The sequence below is a fragment of the Heterodontus francisci genome, chromosome 7, assembly GCF_036365525.1.
Source record: "Heterodontus francisci isolate sHetFra1 chromosome 7, sHetFra1.hap1, whole genome shotgun sequence".
Classification (NCBI taxonomy): Eukaryota; Metazoa; Chordata; class Chondrichthyes; order Heterodontiformes; family Heterodontidae; genus Heterodontus; species Heterodontus francisci.
In genome coordinates, this window is record NC_090377.1 from 136,223,167 (window position 1) to 136,249,662 (window position 26,496).

General features: G+C 37.5%; 1 protein-coding gene across 1 annotated transcript; it reads left to right on the forward strand.

Annotated features, from left to right (window-relative positions):
• Positions 1 to 370: 370 nt before the first annotated feature.
• LOC137372425 (axoneme-associated protein mst101(2)-like) lies at positions 371 to 23,797 on the forward strand. The gene is made up of 9 exons (XM_068036312.1): positions 371 to 661; positions 2,553 to 2,787; positions 7,107 to 7,295; positions 13,020 to 13,208; positions 17,139 to 17,327; positions 17,599 to 17,879; positions 18,565 to 18,707; positions 19,739 to 19,927; positions 23,407 to 23,797. Exons 1-9 carry the CDS (start codon positions 371 to 373, stop codon positions 23,795 to 23,797), a joined length of 2,097 nt encoding a protein of 698 aa, XP_067892413.1.
• The last annotated feature ends 2,699 nt before the right edge of the window (positions 23,798 to 26,496 follow it).

A 26,496-nucleotide genomic window follows, 5' to 3' on the forward strand; every position in this document is an offset into this window, starting at 1 on the left:
GACCAGAGAGGACCAAACTGCTTTGGGCAAGGACGAGCAACAACTAGATGCCGGATGGGCTGCGATTAGTCAGTGGCTGCGAGCGTTCTGTCCCGCAAAGACGGAGTGGAATAAAATTACAGCCTGTCAGCAAAAAGGGACCGAAGAGGTGCGGGAGTATGAAGAGAGGTTTAGATCTGTTTGGCTGGAACACTCGGGGACTCAGGAACAGCAACAAGAAAAACACAGGAACAGCAACAAGAAAAACATAGAAACAGCAACAAGAAAGGAACAGCAACAAGAAAAACACAGAAACAGCAACAATAAATACACAGAAACAGCAGCAAGAAAAACACAGGAATGGCAACAAGAAAAACATAGGAACAGTAACATGAAAAACAGCAGAACAGCAACAAGACCAACACAGGCCCAAGGCAACATGAATAACGCAGGAACAGCAGCAAGAATAAGACAGAAACAGCAACAACAAAAACACAGGAACAGCAACAAGAAAAACACAGAAACAGCAACACGAAAAACAGAGGAACAGCAACAAAAATCAAATATAGGAATTGAAATAAGAAAAGCACAGGAACAGCAACAAGGAAAACACAGGAACAGCAACAAGAAAAACACAGAAACAGCAACAAGAAAAACACAAACAGCAAGAAGCAAAACACAGGTACAGCAACACGAAAAACAGAGGAACAGCAACAAAAATCAAATATAGGAATTGAAATAAGAAAAGCACAGGAACAGCAACAAAAAAAGGAAATGAAACAAGAAAAGCACAGGCTCACAGCAACAAGAAAAACACAGGAAGAGCAACAAGAAAAACACAGGAAGAGCAACAAGAAAAACAGAGGAAGTGGAACAAACTTTAAATATAGGAACTGAAATAAGACAAACACAGGAACAGCAACAAAAGAAAAAAATAGGAACTGAAACAAGAAAAGCACAGGAACACAGTAACAAAGAAAACAAAGAAACAGCAACAAGAAAAACAAAGAAACAGCAACAAGAAAAACACAGGAACAGCAACAAGAAAAACACAGGAACAGCAACAAGAAAAACACAGGAACTGCAAGAAGCAGAAAACAGAAACAGCAACAAGAAAAACACAGAAACAGCAAGAAGCAAAACACAGGAACAGCAAGAAGCAAAACACAGAAACAGCAACAAGAAAAACACAGGAACAGCAACAAGAAAAAAACAAAGAAACAGCAACAAGAAAAACACAGCAACAGCAACATGAAAAACACAGGAACAACAACACAAAATACACAGAAACAGCAACAAGAAAAACACAGGAAGAGCAACAAGAAAAACACAGGAAGAGCAACAAGAAAAACACAGGAAGAGCAACAAGAAAAACACAGGAAGAGCAACAAGAAAAAAACAGAAACAGCAACAAGAAAAACACAGAAACAGCAAAAAGAATAAAACAGAAACAGCAACAACAAAAACACAGGAACAGCAACAAGAAGAAAACAGAAACAGCAACCAAAAAAACATAGGAATAGCAACAAGAAAAACACAGGAACAGCAACAAGAAAAAAGCAGAAACAGCAACCAAAAAACATAGGAACAGCAACAAGAAAAACACAGGAACAACAACACAAAATACACAGAAACAGCAACAAGAAAAACACAGGAAGAGCAACAAGAAAAACACAGGAAGAGCAACAAGAAAAACACAGGAAGAGCAACAAGAAAAAAACAGAAACAGCAACAAGAAAAACACAGAAACAGCAAAAAGAATAAAACAGAAACAGCAACAACAAAAACACAGGAACAGCAACAAGAAGAAAACAGAAACAGCAACCAAAAAAACATAGGAATAGCAACAAGAAAAACACAGGAACAGCAACAAGAAAAAAGCAGAAACAGCAACCAAAAAACATAGGAACAGCAACAAGAAAAACACAGGAACAACAACACAAAATACACAGAAACAGCAACAAGAAAAACACAGGAAGAGCAACAAGAAAAACACAGAAACAGCAACAAGAAAAACACAGGAAGAGCAACAAGAAAAAAGCAGAAACAGCAACCAGAAAAGCATAGGAATAGCAACAAGAAAAACACAGAAACAGCAACAAGAAAAACACAGGAACAGCAAGAAGCAAAACACAGAAACAGCAACAAGAAAAACACAGGAACAGCAACAAGAATAAAACAGAAACAGCAACAACAAAAACACTGGAACAGCAAGAAGCAAAACACAGAAACAGCAACAAGAAAAACACAGGAACAGCAACAAGAAAAAAACAAAGAAACAGCAACAAGAAAAACACAGCAACAGCAACAAGAAAAACACAGGAACAACAACACAAAATACACAGAAACAGCAACAATAAAAACACAGGAAGAGCAACAAGAAAAACACAGGGAGAGCAACAAGAAAAACACAGGGAGAGCAACAAGAAAAACACAGGGAGAGCAACAAGAAAAACACAAACAGCAAAGAGAATAAAACAGAAACAGCAACAACAAAAACACAGGAACAGCAACAAGAAGAAAACAGAAACAGCAACAAGAAAAAAGCAGAAACAGCAACCAAAAAAACATAGGAACAGCAAGAAGAAAAACACAGGAACAACAACACAAAATACATAGAAACAGCAACAAGAAAAACACAGGAAGAGCAACAAGAAAAACACAGGAAGAGCAACAAGAAAAACACAGTAAGAGCAACACGAAAAACACAGGAAGAGCAACAAGAACAAAGCAGAAACAGCAACCAGAAAAACATAGGAATAGCAACAAGAAAAACACAGAAACAGCAACAAGAAAAACACAGAAACAGTAACAGGAAAAACACAGGAACAGCAGCAAGAAAAACACAGGAACAGCAACAAGAAAAAAGCTGAAACAGCAACCAGAAAAACATAGGAATAGCAACAAGAAAAACACAGAAACAGCAACAAGAAAAACACAGAAACAGCAACAAGAAAAACACAGAAACAGCAACAGGAAAAACACAGGAACAGCAACAAGAAAAACACAGAAACAGCAACAAGAAAAACACAGAAACAGCAACAAGAAAAACACAGAAACAGCAACAAGAAAAAAGCAGAAACAGCAACAGGAAAAACACAGGAACAGCAGCAAGAAAAACACAGGAACAGCCACAAGAAAAAAGCAGAAACAGCAACAAGAAAAACACAGAAACAGCAACAGGAAAAACACAGGAACAGCAACAAGAAAAACACAGGAACAGCAACAAGAAAAACACAGGAACAGCAACAAGAAAAACACAGAAACAGCAACAGGAAAAACACAGGAACAGCAGCAAGAAAAACACAGGAACAGCAACAAGAAAAACACAGGAAGAGCAACAAGAAAAAAACAGAAACAGCAACAAGAAAAACACAGAAACAGCAAAAAGAATAAAACAGAAACAGCAACAACAAAAACACAGGAACAGCAACAAGAAGAAAACAGAAACAGCAACCAAAAAAACATAGGAATAGCAACAAGAAAAACACAGGAAGAGCAACAAGAAAAACACAGGAATAGCAACAAGAAAAACACAGGAAGAGCAACAAGAAAAAAACAGAAACAGCAAAAAGAATAAAACAGAAACAGCAACAACAAAAACACAGGAACAGCAACAAGAAAAACACAGGAACAGCAACAAGAAAAACACAGGAACAGCAAGAAGCAAAACACAGAAACAGCAAGAAGAAAAACACAGAAACAGCAAGAAGCAAAACACAGGAACAGCAAGAAGCAAAACACAGAAACAGCAACAAGAAAAACACAGGAACAGCAACAAGAAGAAAACAGAAACAGCAACCAAAAAAACATAGGAATAGCAACAAGAAAAACACAGGAAGAGCAACAAGAAAAACACAGGAATAGCAACAAGAAAAACACAGGAAGAGCAACAAGAAAAAAACAGAAACAGCAAAAAGAATAAAACAGAAACAGCAACAACAAAAACACAGGAACAGCAACAAGAAAAACACAGGAACAGCAACAAGAAAAACACAGGAACAGCAAGAAGCAAAACACAGAAACAGCAAGAAGCAAAACACAGAAACAGCAAGAAGAAAAACACAGAAACAGCAAGAAGCAAAACACAGGAACAGCAAGAAGCAAAACACAGAAACAGCAACAAGAAAAACACAGGAACAGCAACAAGAATAAAACAGAAACAGCAACAACAAAAACACTGGAACAGCAAGAAGCAAAACACAGAAACAGCAACAAGAAAAACACAGGAACAGCAACAAGAAAAAAACAAAGAAACAGCAACAAGAAAAACACAGCAACAGCAACAAGAAAAACACAGGAACAACAACACAAAATACACAGAAACAGCAACAATAAAAACACAGGAAGAGCAACAAGAAAAACACAGGGAGAGCAACAAGAAAAACACAGGGAGAGCAACAAGAAAAACACAAACAGCAAAAAGAATAAAACAGAAACAGCAACAACAAAAACACAGGAACAGCAACAAGAAGAAAACAGAAACAGCAACAAGAAAAAAGCAGAAACAGCAACCAAAAAAACATAGGAACAGCAACAAGAAAAACACAGGAACAACAACACAAAATACACAGAAACAGCAACAAGAAAAACACAGGAAGGGCAACAAGAAAAACACAGGAAGAGCAACAAGAAAAACACAGTAAGAGCAACAAGAAAAACACAGGAAGAGCAACAAGAAAAAAGCAGAAACAGCAACCAGAAAAACATTGGAATAGCAACAAGAAAAACACAGAAACAGCAACAAGAAAAACACAGAAACAGTAACAGGAAAAACACAGGAACAGCAGCAAGAAAAACACAGGAATAGCAACAAGAAAAACACAGCAACAGCAACAAGAAAAACACAGGAACAACAACACAAAATACACAGAAACAGCAACAAGAAAAACACAGGAACAGCAACAAGAAAAACACAGGAAGAGCAACAAGAAAAACACAGGAATAGCAACAAGAAAAACACAGGAAGAGCAACAAGAAAAAAACAGAAACAGCAACAAGAAAAACACAGAACCAGCAAAAAGAATAAAACAGAAACAGCAACAACAAAAACACAGGAACAGCAACAAGAAGAAAACAGAAACAGCAACCAAAAAAACATAGGAATAGCAACAAGAAAAACACAGGAAGAGCAACAAGAAAAACACAGGAATAGCAACAAGAAAAACACAGGAAGAGCAACAAGAAAAAAACAGAAACAGCAAAAAGAATAAAACAGAAACAGCAACAACAAAAACACAGGAACAGCAAAAAGAAAAAAGCAGAAACAGCAACAAGAAAAACACAGGAACAGCAAGAAGCAAAACACAGAAACAGCAACAAGAAAAACACAGAAACAGCAAGAAGCAAAACACAGGAACAGCAAGAAGCAAAACACAGAAACAGCAACAAGAAAAACACAGGAACAGCAACAAGAATAAAACAGAAACAGCAACAACAAAAACACTGGAACAGCAAGAAGCAAAACACAGAAACAGCAACAAGAAAAACACAGGAACAGCAACAAGAAAAAAACAAAGAAACAGCAACAAGAAAAACACAGCAACAGCAACAAGAAAAACACAGGAACAACAACACAAAATACACAGAAACAGCAACAATAAAAACACAGGAAGAGCAACAAGAAAAACACAGGGAGAGCAACAAGAAAAACACAGGGAGAGCAACAAGAAAAACACAAACAGCAAAAAGAATAAAACAGAAACAGCAACAACAAAAACACAGGAACAGCAACAAGAAGAAAACAGAAACAGCAACAAGAAAAAAGCAGAAACAGCAACCAAAAAAACATAGGAACAGCAACAAGAAAAACACAGGAACAACAACACAAAATACACAGAAACAGCAACAAGAAAAACACAGGAAGGGCAACAAGAAAAACACAGGAAGAGCAACAAGAAAAACACAGTAAGAGCAACAAGAAAAACACAGGAAGAGCAACAAGAAAAAAGCAGAAACAGCAACCAGAAAAACATTGGAATAGCAACAAGAAAAACACAGAAACAGCAACAAGAAAAACACAGAAACAGTAACAGGAAAAACACAGGAACAGCAGCAAGAAAAACACAGGAATAGCAACAAGAAAAACACAGCAACAGCAACAAGAAAAACACAGGAACAACAACACAAAATACACAGAAACAGCAACAAGAAAAACACAGGAAGAGCAACAAGAAAAACACAGGAAGAGCAACAAGAAAAACACAGGAATAGCAACAAGAAAAACACAGGAAGAGCAACAAGAAAAAAACAGAAACAGCAACAAGAAAAACACAGAAACAGCAAAAAGAATAAAACAGAAACAGCAACAACAAAAACACAGGAACAGCAACAAGAAGAAAACAGAAACAGCAACCAAAAAAACATAGGAATAGCAACAAGAAAAACACAGGAAGAGCAACAAGAAAAACACAGGAATAGCAACAAGAAAAACACAGGAAGAGCAACAAGAAAAAAACAGAAACAGCAAAAAGAATAAAACAGAAACAGCAACAACAAAAACACAGGAACAGCAAAAAGAAAAAAGCAGAAACAGCAACAAGAAAAACACAGGAACAGCAAGAAGCAAAACACAGAAACAGCAACAAGAAAAACACAGAAACAGCAAGAAGCAAAACACAGGAACAGCAAGAAGCAAAACACAGAAACAGCAACAAGAAAAACACAGGAACAGCAACAAGAATAAAACAGAAACAGCAACAACAAAAACACTGGAACAGCAAGAAGCAAAACACAGAAACAGCAACAAGAAAAACACAGGAACAGCAACAAGAAAAAAACAAAGAAACAGCAACAAGAAAAACACAGCAACAGCAACAAGAAAAACACAGGAACAACAACACAAAATACACAGAAACAGCAACAATAAAAACACAGGAAGAGCAACAAGAAAAACACAGGGAGAGCAACAAGAAAAACACAGGGAGAGCAACAAGAAAAACACAGGGAGAGCAACAAGAAAAACACAAACAGCAAAGAGAATAAAACAGAAACAGCAACAACAAAAACACAGGAACAGCAACAAGAAGAAAACAGAAACAGCAACAAGAAAAAAGCAGAAACAGCAACCAAAAAAACATAGGAACAGCAAGAAGAAAAACACAGGAACAACAACACAAAATACACAGAAACAGCAACAAGAAAAACACAGGAAGAGCAACAAGAAAAACACAGGAAGAGCAACAAGAAAAACACAGTAAGAGCAACACGAAAAACACAGGAAGAGCAACAAGAACAAAGCAGAAACAGCAACCAGAAAAACATAGGAATAGCAACAAGAAAAACACAGAAACAGCAACAAGAAAAACACAGAAACAGTAACAGGAAAAACACAGGAACAGCAGCAAGAAAAACACAGGAACAGCAACAAGAAAAAAGCTGAAACAGCAACCAGAAAAACATAGGAATAGCAACAAGAAAAACACAGAAACAGCAACAAGAAAAACACAGAAACAGCAACAAGAAAAACACAGAAACAGCAACAGGAAAAACACAGGAACAGCAACAAGAAAAACACAGAAACAGCAACAAGAAAAACACAGAAACAGCAACAAGAAAAAAGCAGAAACAGCAACAGGAAAAACACAGGAACAGCAGCAAGAAAAACACAGGAACAGCCACAAGAAAAACGCAGAAACAGCAACAAGAAAAACACAGAAACAGCAACAGGAAAAACACAGGAACAGCAACAAGAAAAACACAGGAACAGCAACAAGAAAAACACAGGAACAGCAACAAGAAAAACACAGAAACAGCAACAGGAAAAACACAGGAACAGCAGCAAGAAAAACACAGGAACAGCAACAAGAAAAACACAGGAAGAGCAACAAGAAAAAAACAGAAACAGCAACAAGAAAAACACAGAAACAGCAAAAAGAATAAAACAGAAACAGCAACAACAAAAACACAGGAACAGCAACAAGAAGAAAACAGAAACAGCAACCAAAAAAACATAGGAATAGCAACAAGAAAAACACAGGAAGAGCAACAAGAAAAACACAGGAACAGCAACAAGAAAAACATAGGAACAGCAAGAAGCAAAACACAGAAACAGCAACAAGAAAAACACAGGAAGAGCAACAAGAAAAACACAGGAATAGCAACAAGAAAAACACAGGAAGAGCAACAAGAAAAAAACAGAAACAGCAAAAAGAATAAAACAGAAACAGCAACAACAAAAACACAGGAACAGCAACAAGAAAAACACAGGAACAGCAACAAGAAAAACACAGGAACAGCAAGAAGCAAAACACAGAAACAGCAAGAAGAAAAACACAGAAACAGCAAGAAGCAAAACACAGGAACAGCAAGAAGCAAAACACAGAAACAGCAACAAGAAAAACACAGGAACAGCAACAAGAAAAAAACAAAGAAACAGCAACAAGAAAAACACAGCAACAGCAACAAGAAAAACACAGGAACAACAACACAAAATACACAGAAACAGCAACAATAAAAACACAGGAAGAGCAACAAGAAAAACACAGGGAGAGCAACAAGAAAAACACAGGGAGAGCAACAAGAAAAACACAAACAGCAAAAAGAATAAAACAGAAACAGCAACAACAAAAACACAGGAACAGCAAGAAGAAGAAAACAGAAACAGCAACAAGAAAAAAGCAGAAACAGCAACCAAAAAAACATAGGAACAGCAACAAGAAAAACACAGGAACAACAACACAAAATACACAGAAACAGCAACAAGAAAAACACAGGAAGAGCAACAAGAAAAACACAGGAAGAGCAACAAGAAAAACACAGTAAGAGCAACAAGAAAAACACAGGAAGAGCAACAAGAAAAAAGCAGAAACAGCAACCAGAAAAACATCGGAATAGCAACAAGAAAAACACAGAAACAGCAACAAGAAAAACACAGAAACAGTAACAGGAAAAACACAGGAACAGCAGCAAGAAAAACACAGGAACAGCAACAAGAAAAAAGCTGAAACAGCAACCAGAAAAACATAGGAATAGCAACAAGAAAAACACAGAAACAGCAACAAGAAAAACACAGAAACAGCAACAAGAAAAACACAGAAACAGCAACAGGAAAAACACAGGAACAGCAACAAGAAAAACACAGAAACAGCAACAGGAAAAACACAGAAACAGCAACAAGAAAAAAGCAGAAACAGCAACAGGAAAAACACAGGAACAGCAGCAAGAAAAACACAGGAACAGCAACAAGAAAAAAGCAGAAACAGCAACAAGAAAAACACAGAAACAGCAACAGGAAAAACACAGGAACAGCAACAAGAAAAACACAGGAAGAGCAACAAGAAAAACACAGAAACAGCAAAAAGAATAAAACAGAAACAGCAACAACAAAAACACAGGAACAGCAACAAGAAAAACACAGAAACAGCAAAAAGAATAAAACAGAAATAGCAACAACAAAAACACAGGAACAGCAACAAGAAAAACACAGAAACAGCAACAGGAAAAACACAGGAACAGCAGCAAGAAAAACACAGGAACAGCAACAAGAAAAACACAGGAAGAGCAACCAGAAAAACATAGGAATAGCAACAAGAAAAACACAGAAACAGCAACAAGAAAAACACAGAAACAGCAACAGGAAAAACACAGGAACAGCAAGAAGCAAAACACAGAAACAGCAACAAGAAAAACACAGAAACAGCAAGAAGCAAAACATAGGAACAGCAAGAAGCAAAACACAGAAAACAGCAACAAGAAAAACACAGGAACAGCAACAAGAATAAAACAGAAACAGCAACAACAAAAACACTGGAACAGCAAGAAGCAAAACACAGAAACAGCAACAGGAAAAACACAGGAACAGCAGCAAGAAAAACACAGGAACAGCAACAAGAAAAACACAGGAAGAGCAACCAGAAAAACATAGGAATAGCAACAAGAAAAACACAGAAACAGCAACAAGAAAAACACAGAAACAGCAACAGGAAAAACACAGGAACAGCAAGAAGCAAAACACAGAAACAGCAACAAGAAAAACACAGAAACAGCAAGAAGCAAAACACAGGAACAGCAAGAAGCAAAACACAGAAAACAGCAACAAGAAAAACACAGGAACAGCAACAAGAATAAAACAGAAACAGCAACAACAAAAACACTGGAACAGCAAGAAGCAAAACACAGAAACAGCAACAAGAAAAACACAGGAACAGCAACAAGAAAAAAACAAAGAAACAGCAACAAGAAAAACACAGCAACAGCAACAAGAAAAACACAGGAACAACAACACAAAATACACAGAAACAGCAACAATAAAAACACAGGAAGAGCAACAAGAAAAACACAGGGAGAGCAACAAGAAAAACACAAACAGCAAAAAGAATAAAACAGAAACAGCAACAACAAAAACACAGGAACAGCAACAAGAAGAAAACAGAAACAGCAACAAGAAAAAAGCAGAAACAGCAACCAAAAAAACATAGGAACAGCAACAAGAAAAACACAGGAACAACAACACAAAATACACAGAAACAGCAACAAGAAAAACACAGGAAGAGCAACAAGAAAAACACAGGAAGAGCAACAAGAAAAACACAGTAAGAGCAACAAGAAAAACACAGGAAGAGCAACAAGAAAAAAGCAGAAACAGCAACCAGAAAAACATCGGAATAGCAACAAGAAAAACACAGAAACAGCAACAAGAAAAACACAGAAACAGTAACAGGAAAAACACAGGAACAGCAGCAAGAAAAACACAGGAATAGCAACAAGAAAAACACAGGAAGAGCAACAAGAAAAACACAGGAATAGCAACAAGAAAAACACAGGAAGAGCAACAAGAAAAAAACAGAAACAGCAAAAAGAATAAAACAGAAACAGCAACAACAAAAACACAGGAACAGCAACAAGAAAAACACAGGAACAGCAACAAGAAAAACACAGGAACAGCAAGAAGCAAAACACAGAAACAGCAAGAAGAAAAACACAGAAACAGCAAGAAGCAAAACACAGGAACAGCAAGAAGCAAAACACAGAAACAGCAACAAGAAAAACACAGGAACAGCAACAAGAAGAAAACAGAAACAGCAACCAAAAAAACATAGGAATAGCAACAAGAAAAACACAGGAAGAGCAACAAGAAAAACACAGGAATAGCAACAAGAAAAACACAGGAAGAGCAACAAGAAAAAAACAGAAACAGCAAAAAGAATAAAACAGAAACAGCAACAACAAAAACACAGGAACAGCAACAAGAAAAACACAGGAACAGCAACAAGAAAAACACAGGAACAGCAAGAAGCAAAACACAGAAACAGCAAGAAGAAAAACACAGAAACAGCAAGAAGCAAAACACAGGAACAGCAAGAAGCAAAACACAGAAACAGCAACAAGAAAAACACAGGAACAGCAACAAGAATAAAACAGAAACAGCAACAACAAAAACACTGGAACAGCAAGAAGCAAAACACAGAAACAGCAACAAGAAAAACACAGGAACAGCAACAAGAAAAAAACAAAGAAACAGCAACAAGAAAAACACAGCAACAGCAACAAGAAAAACACAGGAAAAACAACACAAAATACACAGAAACAGCAACAATAAAAACACAGGAAGAGCAACAAGAAAAACACAGGGAGAGCAACAAGAAAAACACAAACAGCAAAAAGAATAAAACAGAAACAGCAACAACAAAAACACAGGAACAGCAACAAGAAGAAAACAGAAACAGCAACAAGAAAAAAGCAGAAACAGCAACCAAAAAAACATAGGAACAGCAACAAGAAAAACACAGGAACAACAACACAAAATACACAGAAACAGCAACAAGAAAAACACAGGAAGAGCAACAAGAAAAACACAGGAAGAGCAACAAGAAAAACACAGTAAGAGCAACAAGAAAAACACAGGAAGAGCAACAAGAAAAAAGCAGAAACAGCAACCAGAAAAACATCGGAATAGCAACAAGAAAAACACAGAAACAGCAACAAGAAAAACACAGAAACAGTAACAGGAAAAACACAGGAACAGCAGCAAGAAAAACACAGGAATAGCAACAAGAAAAACACAGCAACAGCAACAAGAAAAACACAGGAACAACAACACAAAATACACAGAAACAGCAACAAGAAAAACACAGGAAGAGCAACAAGAAAAACACAGGAAGAGCAACAAGAAAAACACAGGAATAGCAACAAGAAAAACACAGGAAGAGCAACAAGAAAAAAACAGAAACAGCAACAAGAAAAACACAGAAACAGCAAAAAGAATAAAACAGAAACAGCAACAACAAAAACACAGGAACAGCAACAAGAAGAAAACAGAAACAGCAACCAAAAAAACATAGGAATAGCAACAAGAAAAACACAGGAAGAGCAACAAGAAAAACACAGGAATAGCAACAAGAAAAACACAGGAAGAGCAACAAGAAAAAAACAGAAACAGCAAAAAGAATAAAACAGAAACAGCAACAACAAAAACACAGGAACAGCAACAAGAAAAAAGCAGAAACAGCAACAAGAAAAACACAGGAACAGCAAGAAGCAAAACACAGAAACAGCAACAAGAAAAACACAGAAACAGCAAGAAGCAAAACACAGGAACAGCAAGAAGCAAAACACAGAAACAGCAACAAGAAAAACACAGGAACAGCAACAAGAATAAAACAGAAACAGCAACAACAAAAACACTGGAACAGCAAGAAGCAAAACACAGAAACAGCAACAAGAAAAACACAGGAACAGCAACAAGAAAAAAACAAAGAAACAGCAACAAGAAAAACACAGCAACAGCAACAAGAAAAACACAGGAACAACAACACAAAATACACAGAAACAGCAACAATAAAAACACAGGAAGAGCAACAAGAAAAACACAGGGAGAGCAACAAGAAAAACACAGGGAGAGCAACAAGAAAAACACAGGGAGAGCAACAAGAAAAACACAAACAGCAAAGAGAATAAAACAGAAACAGCAACAACAAAAACACAGGAACAGCAACAAGAAGAAAACAGAAACAGCAACAAGAAAAAAGCAGAAACAGCAACCAAAAAAACATAGGAACAGCAAGAAGAAAAACACAGGAACAACAACACAAAATACACAGAAACAGCAACAAGAAAAACACAGGAAGAGCAACAAGAAAAACACAGGAAGAGCAACAAGAAAAACACAGTAAGAGCAACACGAAAAACACAGGAAGAGCAACAAGAACAAAGCAGAAACAGCAACCAGAAAAACATAGGAATAGCAACAAGAAAAACACAGAAACAGCAACAAGAAAAACACAGAAACAGTAACAGGAAAAACACAGGAACAGCAGCAAGAAAAACACAGGAACAGCAACAAGAAAAAAGCTGAAACAGCAACCAGAAAAACATAGGAATAGCAACAAGAAAAACACAGAAACAGCAACAAGAAAAACACAGAAACAGCAACAAGAAAAACACAGAAACAGCAACAGGAAAAACACAGGAACAGCAACAAGAAAAACACAGAAACAGCAACAAGAAAAACACAGAAACAGCAACAAGAAAAAAGCAGAAACAGCAACAGGAAAAACACAGGAACAGCAGCAAGAAAAACACAGGAACAGCCACAAGAAAAACACAGGAAGAGCAACAAGAAAAAAACAGAAACAGCAAAAAGAATAAAACAGAAACAGCAACAACAAAAACACAGGAACAGCAACAAGAAAAACACAGGAACAGCAAGAAGCAAAACACAGAAACAGCAAGAAGAAAAACACAGAAACAGCAAGAAGCAAAACACAGGAACAGCAAGAAGCAAAACACAGAAACAGCAACAAGAAAAACACAGGAACAGCAACAAGAAAAAAACAAAGAAACAGCAACAAGAAAAACACAGCAACAGCAACAAGAAAAACACAGGAACAACAACACAAAATACACAGAAACAGCAACAATAAAAACACAGGAAGAGCAACAAGAAAAACACAGGGAGAGCAACAAGAAAAACACAGGGAGAGCAACAAGAAAAACACAAACAGCAAAAAGAATAAAACAGAAACAGCAACAACAAAAACACAGGAACAGCAAGAAGAAGAAAACAGAAACAGCAACAAGAAAAAAGCAGAAACAGCAACCAAAAAAACATAGGAACAGCAACAAGAAAAACACAGGAACAACAACACAAAATACACAGAAACAGCAACAAGAAAAACACAGGAAGAGCAACAAGAAAAACACAGGAAGAGCAACAAGAAAAACACAGTAAGAGCAACAAGAAAAACACAGGAAGAGCAACAAGAAAAAAGCAGAAACAGCAACCAGAAAAACATCGGAATAGCAACAAGAAAAACACAGAAACAGCAACAAGAAAAACACAGAAACAGTAACAGGAAAAACACAGGAACAGCAGCAAGAAAAACACAGGAACAGCAACAAGAAAAAAGCTGAAACAGCAACCAGAAAAACATAGGAATAGCAACAAGAAAAACACAGAAACAGCAACAAGAAAAACACAGAAACAGCAACAAGAAAAACACAGAAACAGCAACAGGAAAAACACAGGAACAGCAACAAGAAAAACACAGAAACAGCAACAGGAAAAACACAGAAACAGCAACAAGAAAAAAGCAGAAACAGCAACAGGAAAAACACAGGAACAGCAGCAAGAAAAACACAGGAACAGCAACAAGAAAAAAGCAGAAACAGCAACAAGAAAAACACAGAAACAGCAACAGGAAAAACACAGGAACAGCAACAAGAAAAACACAGGAAGAGCAACAAGAAAAACACAGAAACAGCAAAAAGAATAAAACAGAAACAGCAACAACAAAAACACAGGAACAGCAACAAGAAAAACACAGAAACAGCAAAAAGAATAAAACAGAAATAGCAACAACAAAAACACAGGAACAGCAACAAGAAAAACACAGAAACAGCAACAGGAAAAACACAGGAACAGCAGCAGGAAAAACACAGGAACAGCAACAAGAAAAACACAGGAAGAGCAACCAGAAAAACATAGGAATAGCAACAAGAAAAACACAGAAACAGCAACAAGAAAAACACAGAAACAGCAACAGGAAAAACACAGGAACAGCAAGAAGCAAAACACAGAAACAGCAACAAGAAAAACACAGAAACAGCAAGAAGCAAAACACAGGAACAGCAAGAAGCAAAACACAGAAAACAGCAACAAGAAAAACACAGGAACAGCAACAAGAATAAAACAGAAACAGCAACAACAAAAACACTGGAACAGCAAGAAGCAAAACACAGAAACAGCAACAGGAAAAACACAGGAACAGCAGCAAGAAAAACACAGGAACAGCAACAAGAAAAACACAGGAAGAGCAACCAGAAAAACATAGGAATAGCAACAAGAAAAACACAGAAACAGCAACAAGAAAAACACAGAAACAGCAACAGGAAAAACACAGGAACAGCAAGAAGCAAAACACAGAAACAGCAACAAGAAAAACACAGAAACAGCAAGAAGCAAAACACAGGAACAGCAAGAAGCAAAACACAGAAAACAGCAACAAGAAAAACACAGGAACAGCAACAAGAATAAAACAGAAACAGCAACAACAAAAACACTGGAACAGCAAGAAGCAAAACACAGAAACAGCAACAAGAAAAACACAGGAACAGCAACAAGAAAAAAACAAAGAAACAGCAACAAGAAAAACACAGCAACAGCAACAAGAAAAACACAGGAACAACAACACAAAATACACAGAAACAGCAACAATAAAAACACAGGAAGAGCAACAAGAAAAACACAGGGAGAGCAACAAGAAAAACACAAACAGCAAAAAGAATAAAACAGAAACAGCAACAACAAAAACACAGGAACAGCAACAAGAAGAAAACAGAAACAGCAACAAGAAAAAAGCAGAAACAGCAACCAAAAAAACATAGGAACAGCAACAAGAAAAACACAGGAACAACAACACAAAATACACAGAAACAGCAACAAGAAAAACACAGGAAGAGCAACAAGAAAAACACAGGAAGAGCAACAAGAAAAACACAGTAAGAGCAACAAGAAAAACACAGGAAGAGCAACAAGAAAAAAGCAGAAACAGCAACCAGAAAAACATCGGAATAGCAACAAGAAAAACACAGAAACAGCAACAAGAAAAACACAGAAACAGTAACAGGAAAAACACAGGAACAGCAGCAAGAAAAACACAGGAATAGCAACAAGAAAAACACAGCAACAGCAACAAGAAAAACACAGGAACAACAACACAAAATACACAGAAACAGCAACAAGAAAAACACAGGAAGAGCAACAAGAAAAACACAGGAAGAGCAACAAGAAAAACACAGGAATAGCAACAAGAAAAACACAGGAAGAGCAACAAGAAAAAAACAGAAACAGCAACAAGAAAAACACAGAAACAGCAAAAAGAATAAAACAGAAACAGCAACAACAAAAACACAGGAACAGCAACAAGAAGAAAACAGAAACAGCAACCAAAAAAACATAGGAATAGCAACAAGAAAAACACAGGAAGAGCAACAAGAAAAACACAGGAATAGCAACAAGAAAAACACAGGAAGAGCAACAAGAAAAAAACAGAAACAGCAAAAAGAATAAAACAGAAACAGCAACAACAAAAACACAGGAACAGCAACAAGAAAAAAGCAGAAACAGCAACAAGAAAAACACAGGAACAGCAAGAAGCAAAACACAGAAACAGCAACAAGAAAAACACAGAAACAGCAAGAAGCAAAACACAGGAACAGCAAGAAGCAAAACACAGAAACAGCAACAAGAAAAACACAGGAACAGCAACAAGAATAAAACAGAAACAGCAACAACAAAAACACTGGAACAGCAAGAAGCAAAACACAGAAACAGCAACAAGAAAAACACAGGAACAGCAACAAGAAAAAAACAAAGAAACAGCAACAAGAAAAACACAGCAACAGCAACAAGAAAAACACAGGAACAACAACACAAAATACACAGAAACAGCAACAATAAAAACACAGGAAGAGCAACAAGAAAAACACAGGGAGAGCAACAAGAAAAACACAGGGAGAGCAACAAGAAAAACACAGGGAGAGCAACAAGAAAAACACAAACAGCAAAGAGAATAAAACAGAAACAGCAACAACAAAAACACAGGAACAGCAACAAGAAGAAAACAGAAACAGCAACAAGAAAAAAGCAGAAACAGCAACCAAAAAAACATAGGAACAGCAAGAAGAAAAACACAGGAACAACAACACAAAATACACAGAAACAGCAACAAGAAAAACACAGGAAGAGCAACAAGAAAAACACAGGAAGAGCAACAAGAAAAACACAGTAAGAGCAACACGAAAAACACAGGAAGAGCAACAAGAACAAAGCAGAAACAGCAACCAGAAAAACATAGGAATAGCAACAAGAAAAACACAGAAACAGCAACAAGAAAAACACAGAAACAGTAACAGGAAAAACACAGGAACAGCAGCAAGAAAAACACAGGAACAGCAACAAGAAAAAAGCTGAAACAGCAACCAGAAAAACATAGGAATAGCAACAAGAAAAACACAGAAACAGCAACAAGAAAAACACAGAAACAGCAACAAGAAAAACACAGAAACAGCAACAGGAAAAACACAGGAACAGCAACAAGAAAAACACAGAAACAGCAACAAGAAAAACACAGAAACAGCAACAAGAAAAAAGCAGAAACAGCAACAGGAAAAACACAGGAACAGCAGCAAGAAAAACACAGGAACAGCCACAAGAAAAACGCAGAAACAGCAACAAGAAAAACACAGAAACAGCAACAGGAAAAACACAGGAACAGCAACAAGAAAAACACAGAAACAGCAAAAAGAATAAAACAGAAACAGCAACAACAAAAACACAGGAACAGCAACAAGAAGAAAACAGAAACAGCAACCAAAAAAACATAGGAATAGCAACAAGAAAAACACAGGAAGAGCAACAAGAAAAACACAGGAACAGCAACAAGAAAAACACAGGAACAGCAAGAAGCAAAACACAGAAACAGCAACAAGAAAAACACAGGAAGAGCAACAAGAAAAACACAGGAATAGCAACAAGAAAAACACAGGAAGAGCAACAAGAAAAAAACAGAAACAGCAAAAAGAATAAAACAGAAACAGCAACAACAAAAACACAGGAACAGCAACAAGAAAAACACAGGAACAGCAACAAGAAAAACACAGGAACAGCAAGAAGCAAAACACAGAAACAGCAAGAAGAAAAACACAGAAACAGCAAGAAGCAAAACACAGGAACAGCAAGAAGCAAAACACAGAAACAGCAACAAGAAAAACACAGGAACAGCAACAAGAAAAAAACAAAGAAACAGCAACAAGAAAAACACAGCAACAGCAACAAGAAAAACACAGGAACAACAACACAAAATACACAGAAACAGCAACAATAAAAACACAGGAAGAGCAACAAGAAAAACACAGGGAGAGCAACAAGAAAAACACAAACAGCAAAAAGAATAAAACAGAAACAGCAACAACAAAAACACAGGAACAGCAAGAAGAAGAAAACAGAAACAGCAACAAGAAAAAAGCAGAAACAGCAACCAAAAAAACATAGGAACAGCAACAAGAAAAACACAGGAACAACAACACAAAATACACAGAAACAGCAACAAGAAAAACACAGGAAGAGCAACAAGAAAAACACAGGAAGAGCAACAAGAAAAACACAGTAAGAGCAACAAGAAAAACACAGGAAGAGCAACAAGAAAAAAGCAGAAACAGCAACCAGAAAAACATCGGAATAGCAACAAGAAAAACACAGAAACAGCAACAAGAAAAACACAGAAACAGTAACAGGAAAAACACAGGAACAGCAGCAAGAAAAACACAGGAACAGCAACAAGAAAAAAGCTGAAACAGCAACCAGAAAAACATAGGAATAGCAACAAGAAAAACACAGAAACAGCAACAAGAAAAACACAGAAACAGCAACAAGAAAAACACAGAAACAGCAACAGGAAAAACACAGGAACAGCAACAAGAAAAACACAGAAACAGCAACAGGAAAAACACAGAAACAGCAACAAGAAAAAAGCAGAAACAGCAACAGGAAAAACACAGGAACAGCAGCAAGAAAAACACAGGAACAGCAACAAGAAAAAAGCAGAAACAGCAACAAGAAAAACACAGAAACAGCAACAGATAAAACACAGGAACAGCAACAAGAAAAACACAGGAACAGCAACAAGAAAAACACAGGAAGAGCAACCAGAAAAACATAGGAATAGCAACAAGAAAAACACAGAAACAGCAACAAGAAAAACACAGAAACAGCAACAGGAAAAACACAGGAACAGCAAGAAGCAAAACACAGAAACAGCAACAAGAAAAACACAGAAACAGCAAGAAGCAAAACACAGGAACAGCAAGAAGCAAAACACAGAAAACAGCAACAAGAAAAACACAGGAACAGCAACAAGAATAAAACAGAAACAGCAACAACAAAAACACTGGAACAGCAAGAAGCAAAACACAGAAACAGCAACAAGAAAAACACAGGAACAGCAACAAGAAAAAAACAAAGAAACAGCAACAAGAAAAACACAGCAACAGCAACAAGAAAAACACAGGAACAACAACACAAAATACACAGAAACAGCAACAATAAAAACACAGGAAGAGCAACAAGAAAAACACAGGGAGAGCAACAAGAAAAACACAAACAGCAAAAAGAATAAAACAGAAACAGCAACAACAAAAACACAGGAACAGCAACAAGAAGAAAACAGAAACAGCAACAAGAAAAAAGCAGAAACAGCAACCAAAAAAACATAGGAACAGCAACAAGAAAAACACAGGAACAACAACACAAAATACACAGAAACAGCAACAAGAAAAACACAGGAAGAGCAACAAGAAAAACACAGGAAGAGCAACAAGAAAAGCACAGTAAGAGCAACAAGAAAAACACAGGAAGAGCAACAAGAAAAAAGCAGAAACAGCAACCAGAAAAACATCGGAATAGCAACAAGAAAAACACAGAAACAGCAACAAGAAAAACACAGAAACAGTAACAGGAAAAACACAGGAACAGCAGCAAGAAAAACACAGGAGCAGCAACAAGAAAAAAGCTGAAACAGCAACCTGAAAAACATAGGAATAGCAACAAGAAAAACACAGGAACAGCAACAAGAAAAACACAGAAACAGCAACAACAAAAACACAGGAACAGCAACAAGAAGAAAACAGAAACAGCAACCAAAAAAACATAGGAATAGCAACAAGAAAAACACAGGAAGAGCAACAAGAAAAACACAGGAATAGCAACAAGAAAAACACAGGAAGAGCAACAAGAAAAAAACAGAAACAGCAAAAAGAATAAAACAGAAACAGCAACAACAAAAACACAGGAACAGCAACAAGAAAAACACAGGAACAGCAAGAAGCAAAACACAGAAACAGCAACAAGAAAAACACAGAAACAGCAAGAAGCAAAACACAGGAACAGCAAGAAGCAAAACACAGAAACAGCAACAAGAAAAACACAGGAACAGCAACAAGAATAAAACAGAAACAGCAACAACAAAAACACTGGAACAGCAAGAAGCAAAACACAGAAACAGCAACAAGAAAAACACAGGAACAGCAACAAGAAAAAAACAAAGAAACAGCAACAAGAAAAACACAGCAACAGCAACAAGAAAAACACAGAAACAGCAACAGGAAAAACACAGGAACAGCAAGAAGCAAAACACAGAAACAGCAACAAGAAAAACACAGAAACAGCAAGAAGCAAAACACAGGAACAGCAAGAAGCAAAACACAGAAAACAGCAACAAGAAAAACACAGGAACAGCAGCAAGAAAAACACAGGAGCAGCAACAAGAAAAAAGCTGAAACAGCAACCAGAAAAACATAGGAATAGCAACAAGAAAAACACAGAAACAGCAACAAGAAAAACACAGAAACAGCAACAAGAAAAACACAGAAACAGCAAAAAGAATAAAACAGAAACAGCAACAACAAAAACACAGGAACAGCAACAAGAAGAAAACAGAAACAGCAACCAAAAAAACATAGGAATAGCAACAAGAAAAACACAGGAAGAGCAACAAGAAAAACACAGGAATAGCAACAAGAAAAACACAGGAAGAGCAACAAGAAAAAAACAGAAACAGCAAAAAGAATAAAACAGAAACAGCAACAACAAAAACACAGGAACAGCAACAAGAAAAACACAGGAACAGCAAGAAGCAAAACACAGAAACAGCAACAAGAAAAACACAGAAACAGCAAGAAGCAAAACACAGGAACAGCAAGAAGCAAAACACAGAAACAGCAACAAGAAAAACACAGGAACAGCAACAAGAATAAAACAGAAACAGCAACAACAAAAACACTGGAACAGCAAGAAGCAAAACACAGAAACAGCAACAAGAAAAACACAGGAACAGCAACAAGAAAAAAACAAAGAAACAGCAACAAGAAAAACACAGCAACAGCAACAAGAAAAACACAGAAACAGCAACAGGAAAAACACAGGAACAGCAAGAAGCAAAACACAGAAACAGCAACAAGAAAAACACAGAAACAGCAAGAAGCAAAACACAGGAACAGCAAGAAGCAAAACACAGAAAACAGCAACAAGAAAAACACAGGAACAGCAGCAAGAAAAACACAGGAGCAGCAACAAGAAAAAAGCTGAAACAGCAACCAGAAAAACATAGGAATAGCAACAAGAAAAACACAGAAACAGCAACAAGAAAAACACAGAAACAGCAACAAGAAAAACACAGAAACAGCAAAAAGAATAAAACAGAAACAGCAACAACAAAAACACAGGAACAGCAACAAGAAGAAAACAGAAACAGCAACCAAAAAAACATAGGAATAGCAACAAGAAAAACACAGGAAGAGCAACAAGAAAAACACAGGAATAGCAACAAGAAAAACACAGGAAGAGCAACAAGAAAAAAACAGAAACAGCAAAAAGAATAAAACAGAAACAGCAACAACAAAAACACAGGAACAGCAACAAGAAAAACACAGGAACAGCAAGAAGCAAAACACAGAAACAGCAACAAGAAAAACACAGAAACAGCAAGAAGCAAAACACAGGAACAGCAAGAAGCAAAACACAGAAACAGCAACAAGAAAAACACAGGAACAGCAACAAGAATAAAACAGAAACAGCAACAACAAAAACACTGGAACAGCAAGAAGCAAAACACAGAAACAGCAACAAGAAAAACACAGGAACAGCAACAAGAAAAAAACAAAGAAACAGCAACAAGAAAAACACAGCAACAGCAACAAGAAAAAAACAAAGAAACAGCAACAAGAAAAACACAGAAACAGCAACAAGAAAAACACAGGAACAGCAAGAAGCAAAACACAGAAACAGCAACAAGAAAAACACAGAAACAGCAAGAAGCAAAACACAGGAACAGCAAGAAGCAAAACACAGAAAACAGCAACAAGAAAAACACAGAAACAGCAACAAGAAAAAAGCAGAAACAGCAACCAAAAAAACATAGGAACAGCAACAAGAAAAACACAGGAACAACAACACAAAATACACAGAAACAGCAACAAGAAAAACACAGGAAGAGCAACAAGAAAAACACAGGAAGAGCAACAAGAAAAACACAGTAAGAGCAACAAGAAAAACACAGGAAGAGCAACAAGAAAAAAGCAGAAACAGCAACCAGAAAAACATAGGAATAGCAACAAGAAAAACACAGAAACAGCAATAAGAAAAACACAGAAACAGTAACAGGAAAAACACAGGAACAGCAGCAAGAAAAACACAGGAGCAGCAACAAGAAAAAAGCTGAAACAGCAACCAGAAAAACATAGGAATAGCAACAAGAAAAACACAGAAACAGCAACAAGAAAAACACAGAAACAGCAACAAGAAAAACACAGAAACAGCAACAGGAAAAACACAGGAACAGCAACAAGAAAAACACAGAAACAGCAACAAGAAAAACACAGAAACAGCAACAAGAAAAAAGCAGAAACAGCAACAGGAAAAACACAGGAACAGCAGCAAGAAAAACACAGGAACAGCAACAAGAAAAAAGCAGAAACAGCAACAAGAAAAACACAGAAACAGCAACAGGAAAAACACAGGAACAGCAACAAGAAAAACACAGGAACAGCAACAAGAAAAACACAGAAACAGCAAAAAGAATAAAACAGAAACAGCAACAACAAAAACACAGGAACAGCAACAAGAAAAACACAGAAACAGCAACAGGAAAAACACAGGAACAGCAGCAAGAAAAACACAGGAACAGCAACAACAAAAACACAGGAAGAGCAACCAGAAAAACATAGGAATAGCAACAAGAAAAACACAGAAACAGCAACAAGAAAAACACAGAAACAGCAACAAGAAAAACACAGAAACAGCAACAAGAAAAACACAGAAACAGCAACAGGAAAAACACAGGAACAGCAGCAAGAAAAACACAGGAACAGCAACAAGAAAAACACAGGAAGAGCAACCAGAAAAACATAGGAATAGCAACAAGAAAAACACAGAAACAGCAACAAGAAAAACACAGAAACAGCAACAGGAAAAACACAGGAACAGCAACAAAAAAAACACAGAAACAGCAACAAGAAAAACACAGAAACAGCAACAAGAAAAAAGCAGAAACAGCAACCAGAAAAACATAGGAATAGCAACAAGAAAAACACAGGAACAGCAACAAGAAAAACACAGAAACAGCAACAAGAAAAACACAGAAACAGTAACACGAAAAACACAGCAACAGTAACACAAAAAACACAGCAACAGCAACAAGAAAAACACAGCAACAGCAACAAGAAAAACACAGAAACAGCAACAAGAAAAACACAGAAACAGCAACAAAAAATACACAGAAACAGCAACAAGAAAAACACAGGAACAGCAACAAGAAAAATATAGGAACAGTAACATGAAAAACACAGCAACAGCAACAAGAAAAACACAGAAACAGCAACAGAAAATACACAGAAACAGCAACAAGAAAAACACTGGAACAGCAACAAGAAAAATATAGGAACAGTAACATGAAAAACACAGAAACAGCAACAAAAAATACACAGAAACAGCAACAAGAAAAACACTGGAACAGCAACAAGAAAAATATAGGAACAGTAACATGAAAAACACAGAAACAGCAACAAAAAATACACAGAAACAGCAACAAGAAAAACACAGAACAGCAACAAGAAAAATATAGGAACAGTAACATGAAAAACAGCAGAACAGCAACAAGACCAACACAGGTCCAAGGCAATATGAATAACACAGGAACAGCAGCAAGAATAAAACAGGAACAGCAACAAAAAATACACAGGAACAGTAACAAGAAAAACAAAGGAACATAGAGTCATTGCGTCGTACAGCATAGAAACAGGCCCTTCGGCCCACCACGTCAATGCCGACCATAATGCCTATTTATACTAATCCCACCTGCCTGCATTAATTTCATATCCCTCTATGCCTTGCTCATTCAAGTACCTGTCCAGATGCCTCTATAATGTCGCTACTGTTTCTGTCTACACCACCTCCTCAGGCAGCTCATTCCAGATACCCACTATTCTTTGTGTGAAACATTTACCCCTTTGATCCCCTTTAAACCTCCTCTCTCTCACCTTAAATCTATGTCCTCCAGTTTTAGTCACCCCTACCATGAGAAACAGACTCTAGCTATCTACCCTATCTGCCTCTGATAATTGTATATACCTCTATCATGTCCCCTCTCAGTCTCCTTCGCTCCAGGGAAAACAGACCCAGCCTATCCAATCTCTCTTTATAACTCAAGCTGTCCAAACCAGGCAACATCCTTGTGAATCTTTTCTGCACCCTGTCAAGCTTAATCACATCTTTCCTGTCGTGCGGCGACCAGAACTGCACACTGTATTCCAAATGTGGCCTAACCAACGTTGTGTACAACTGTAACATGATGTCCCAACTCTTGTACTCAATGCCTCGACTGATGAAGGCAAGCATGCCATACGCCTTCTTCACCACCCTGTCTACCTGTGTTGCCACTTTCAGGGAACTATGTACTTGCACCCTGCCATTGACTGTATATGTCCTGCCCTGGTTTAACTTCCAAAAATGCATCACTTCACACTTGTCTGCGTTAAATTCCATTTGCCACTCCCTTGCCCAATTTCCCAGTTGATCTATATCCTGTTGTAACCTTAGACAACCTTCTTCACTGTCCACTATACCACCAATTTTGGTGTCATCTGAAAACATACTAATCATGCCCCTTACATTCACATCCAAGTCATTAATATATATGACAAACAACAGAGGGCCCAGCATCGGAGATCCCTGTGGCACACCACTGGTCACCGGCCTCCAATCTGAAAAACAACCCTCCACTACCACCCTCTGCCTCCTATCACCAAGCCAATTTTGTATCCAATTTGCTAGCTCACCCTGGATCCCATTCGAACCTTCTGAACCAGCCTACCATGCGGGACCTTGTCAAAAGCCTTGCTAAAGTCCATGTAGACAACGACCATCGCCCTTCCCTCATCAATCCTCCTGGTCACCTCCTAGAAAAACTCAATCAAATTCGTGAGACATGATTTCCCACGCACAAAGCCATGCTGACTATCCCTAATCAGACCAGGCTTTTCCAGATGTATAAATCCTGTCTCTCAGAATCCCTTCCAATAACTTTCCCACCACTGATGTAAGGCTCACCGGCCTGTAGATCCCTGGCTTATCCCTGCTGCCCTTCTTAAATAAAGGCACAACATTAACTATCCTCCAGTCTTCCGGTATCTCACTCATGGCTAACAATGATACAAAAATCTCTGCCAGGGCCCCAGCAATCTCCTCCCTTGCCTCCCATAGCATCTTAGGATACACCTGGTCAGGCCCTGGGGATTTATCCAACTTAATGCACTTCAAAACCTCCAACACCACCTCCTTTGTAATGTTGATATACTCCAGGATACTGGTGTTCCCTCCCTTGAACTCATTAGCTTCCATGAACTTCTCCACGGTAAATATGGACAGTAAATATTCATTTAAGACCTCGCCCATTTCCCATGGCTACACACATAGTTGCCACACTGATCCTTAAGGGGACCTACTCTCTCCCGAGCTACCCTTTTACTCTTAATATACTTATAGAATCTTTTAGGATTCTCCTTCATCTTATCTGCCAGGGAAATCTCATGCCCCCTTTTCGCCCTCCTAATTTCCTTCTTAAGTGTAGTCCTACATCCCCTATAGTCCTCGAGGGACTCGCTCGATCCCAGCTGCCTATACCTGACATATGCCTCCTTCTTTGTCCTAACCAGACCCTCAATATCCCTCCTCAACCAAGGTTCCCTAAACTTGCCAGCCTTGCCCTTCAATCTAACAGGAACATGCCGGCCCTGAACTCTTCCTATCTCACTTTTAAAAGCCTCCCACTTGCCAGACTTCCCTTTACCTGTAAACAGCCTCTCCCATTCAACTTTTAAGAGTTCCTGTCTAATGCCATCGAAATTAGCCTTCCCCCAATTTAGGACTTCAACTTGAGGACCAGTCCTATCCTTTTCCATAACTATCTTGAAGCTAATAGAGTTATGGTCACTGGTCCCAATGTGCTCCCCCACTGACACATCAAC

Bases quoted from the DNA above. Each gene is read 5' to 3' on its own strand.
- LOC137372425 (XM_068036312.1), top strand. From the start codon at position 371: ATGAAAAACAGCAGAACAGCAACAAGACCAACACAGGCCCAAGGCAAC. The intron at 2,788-7,106 runs GTAACAGGAAAA...CAAAATACACAG, and splicing joins ACAAGAAAAACACAGAAACA to AAACAGCAACAAGAAAAACA. The intron at 17,328-17,598 runs GTAACAGGAAAA...GGAAAAACACAG, and splicing joins ACAAGAAAAACACAGAAACA to GAACAGCAGCAAGAAAAACA.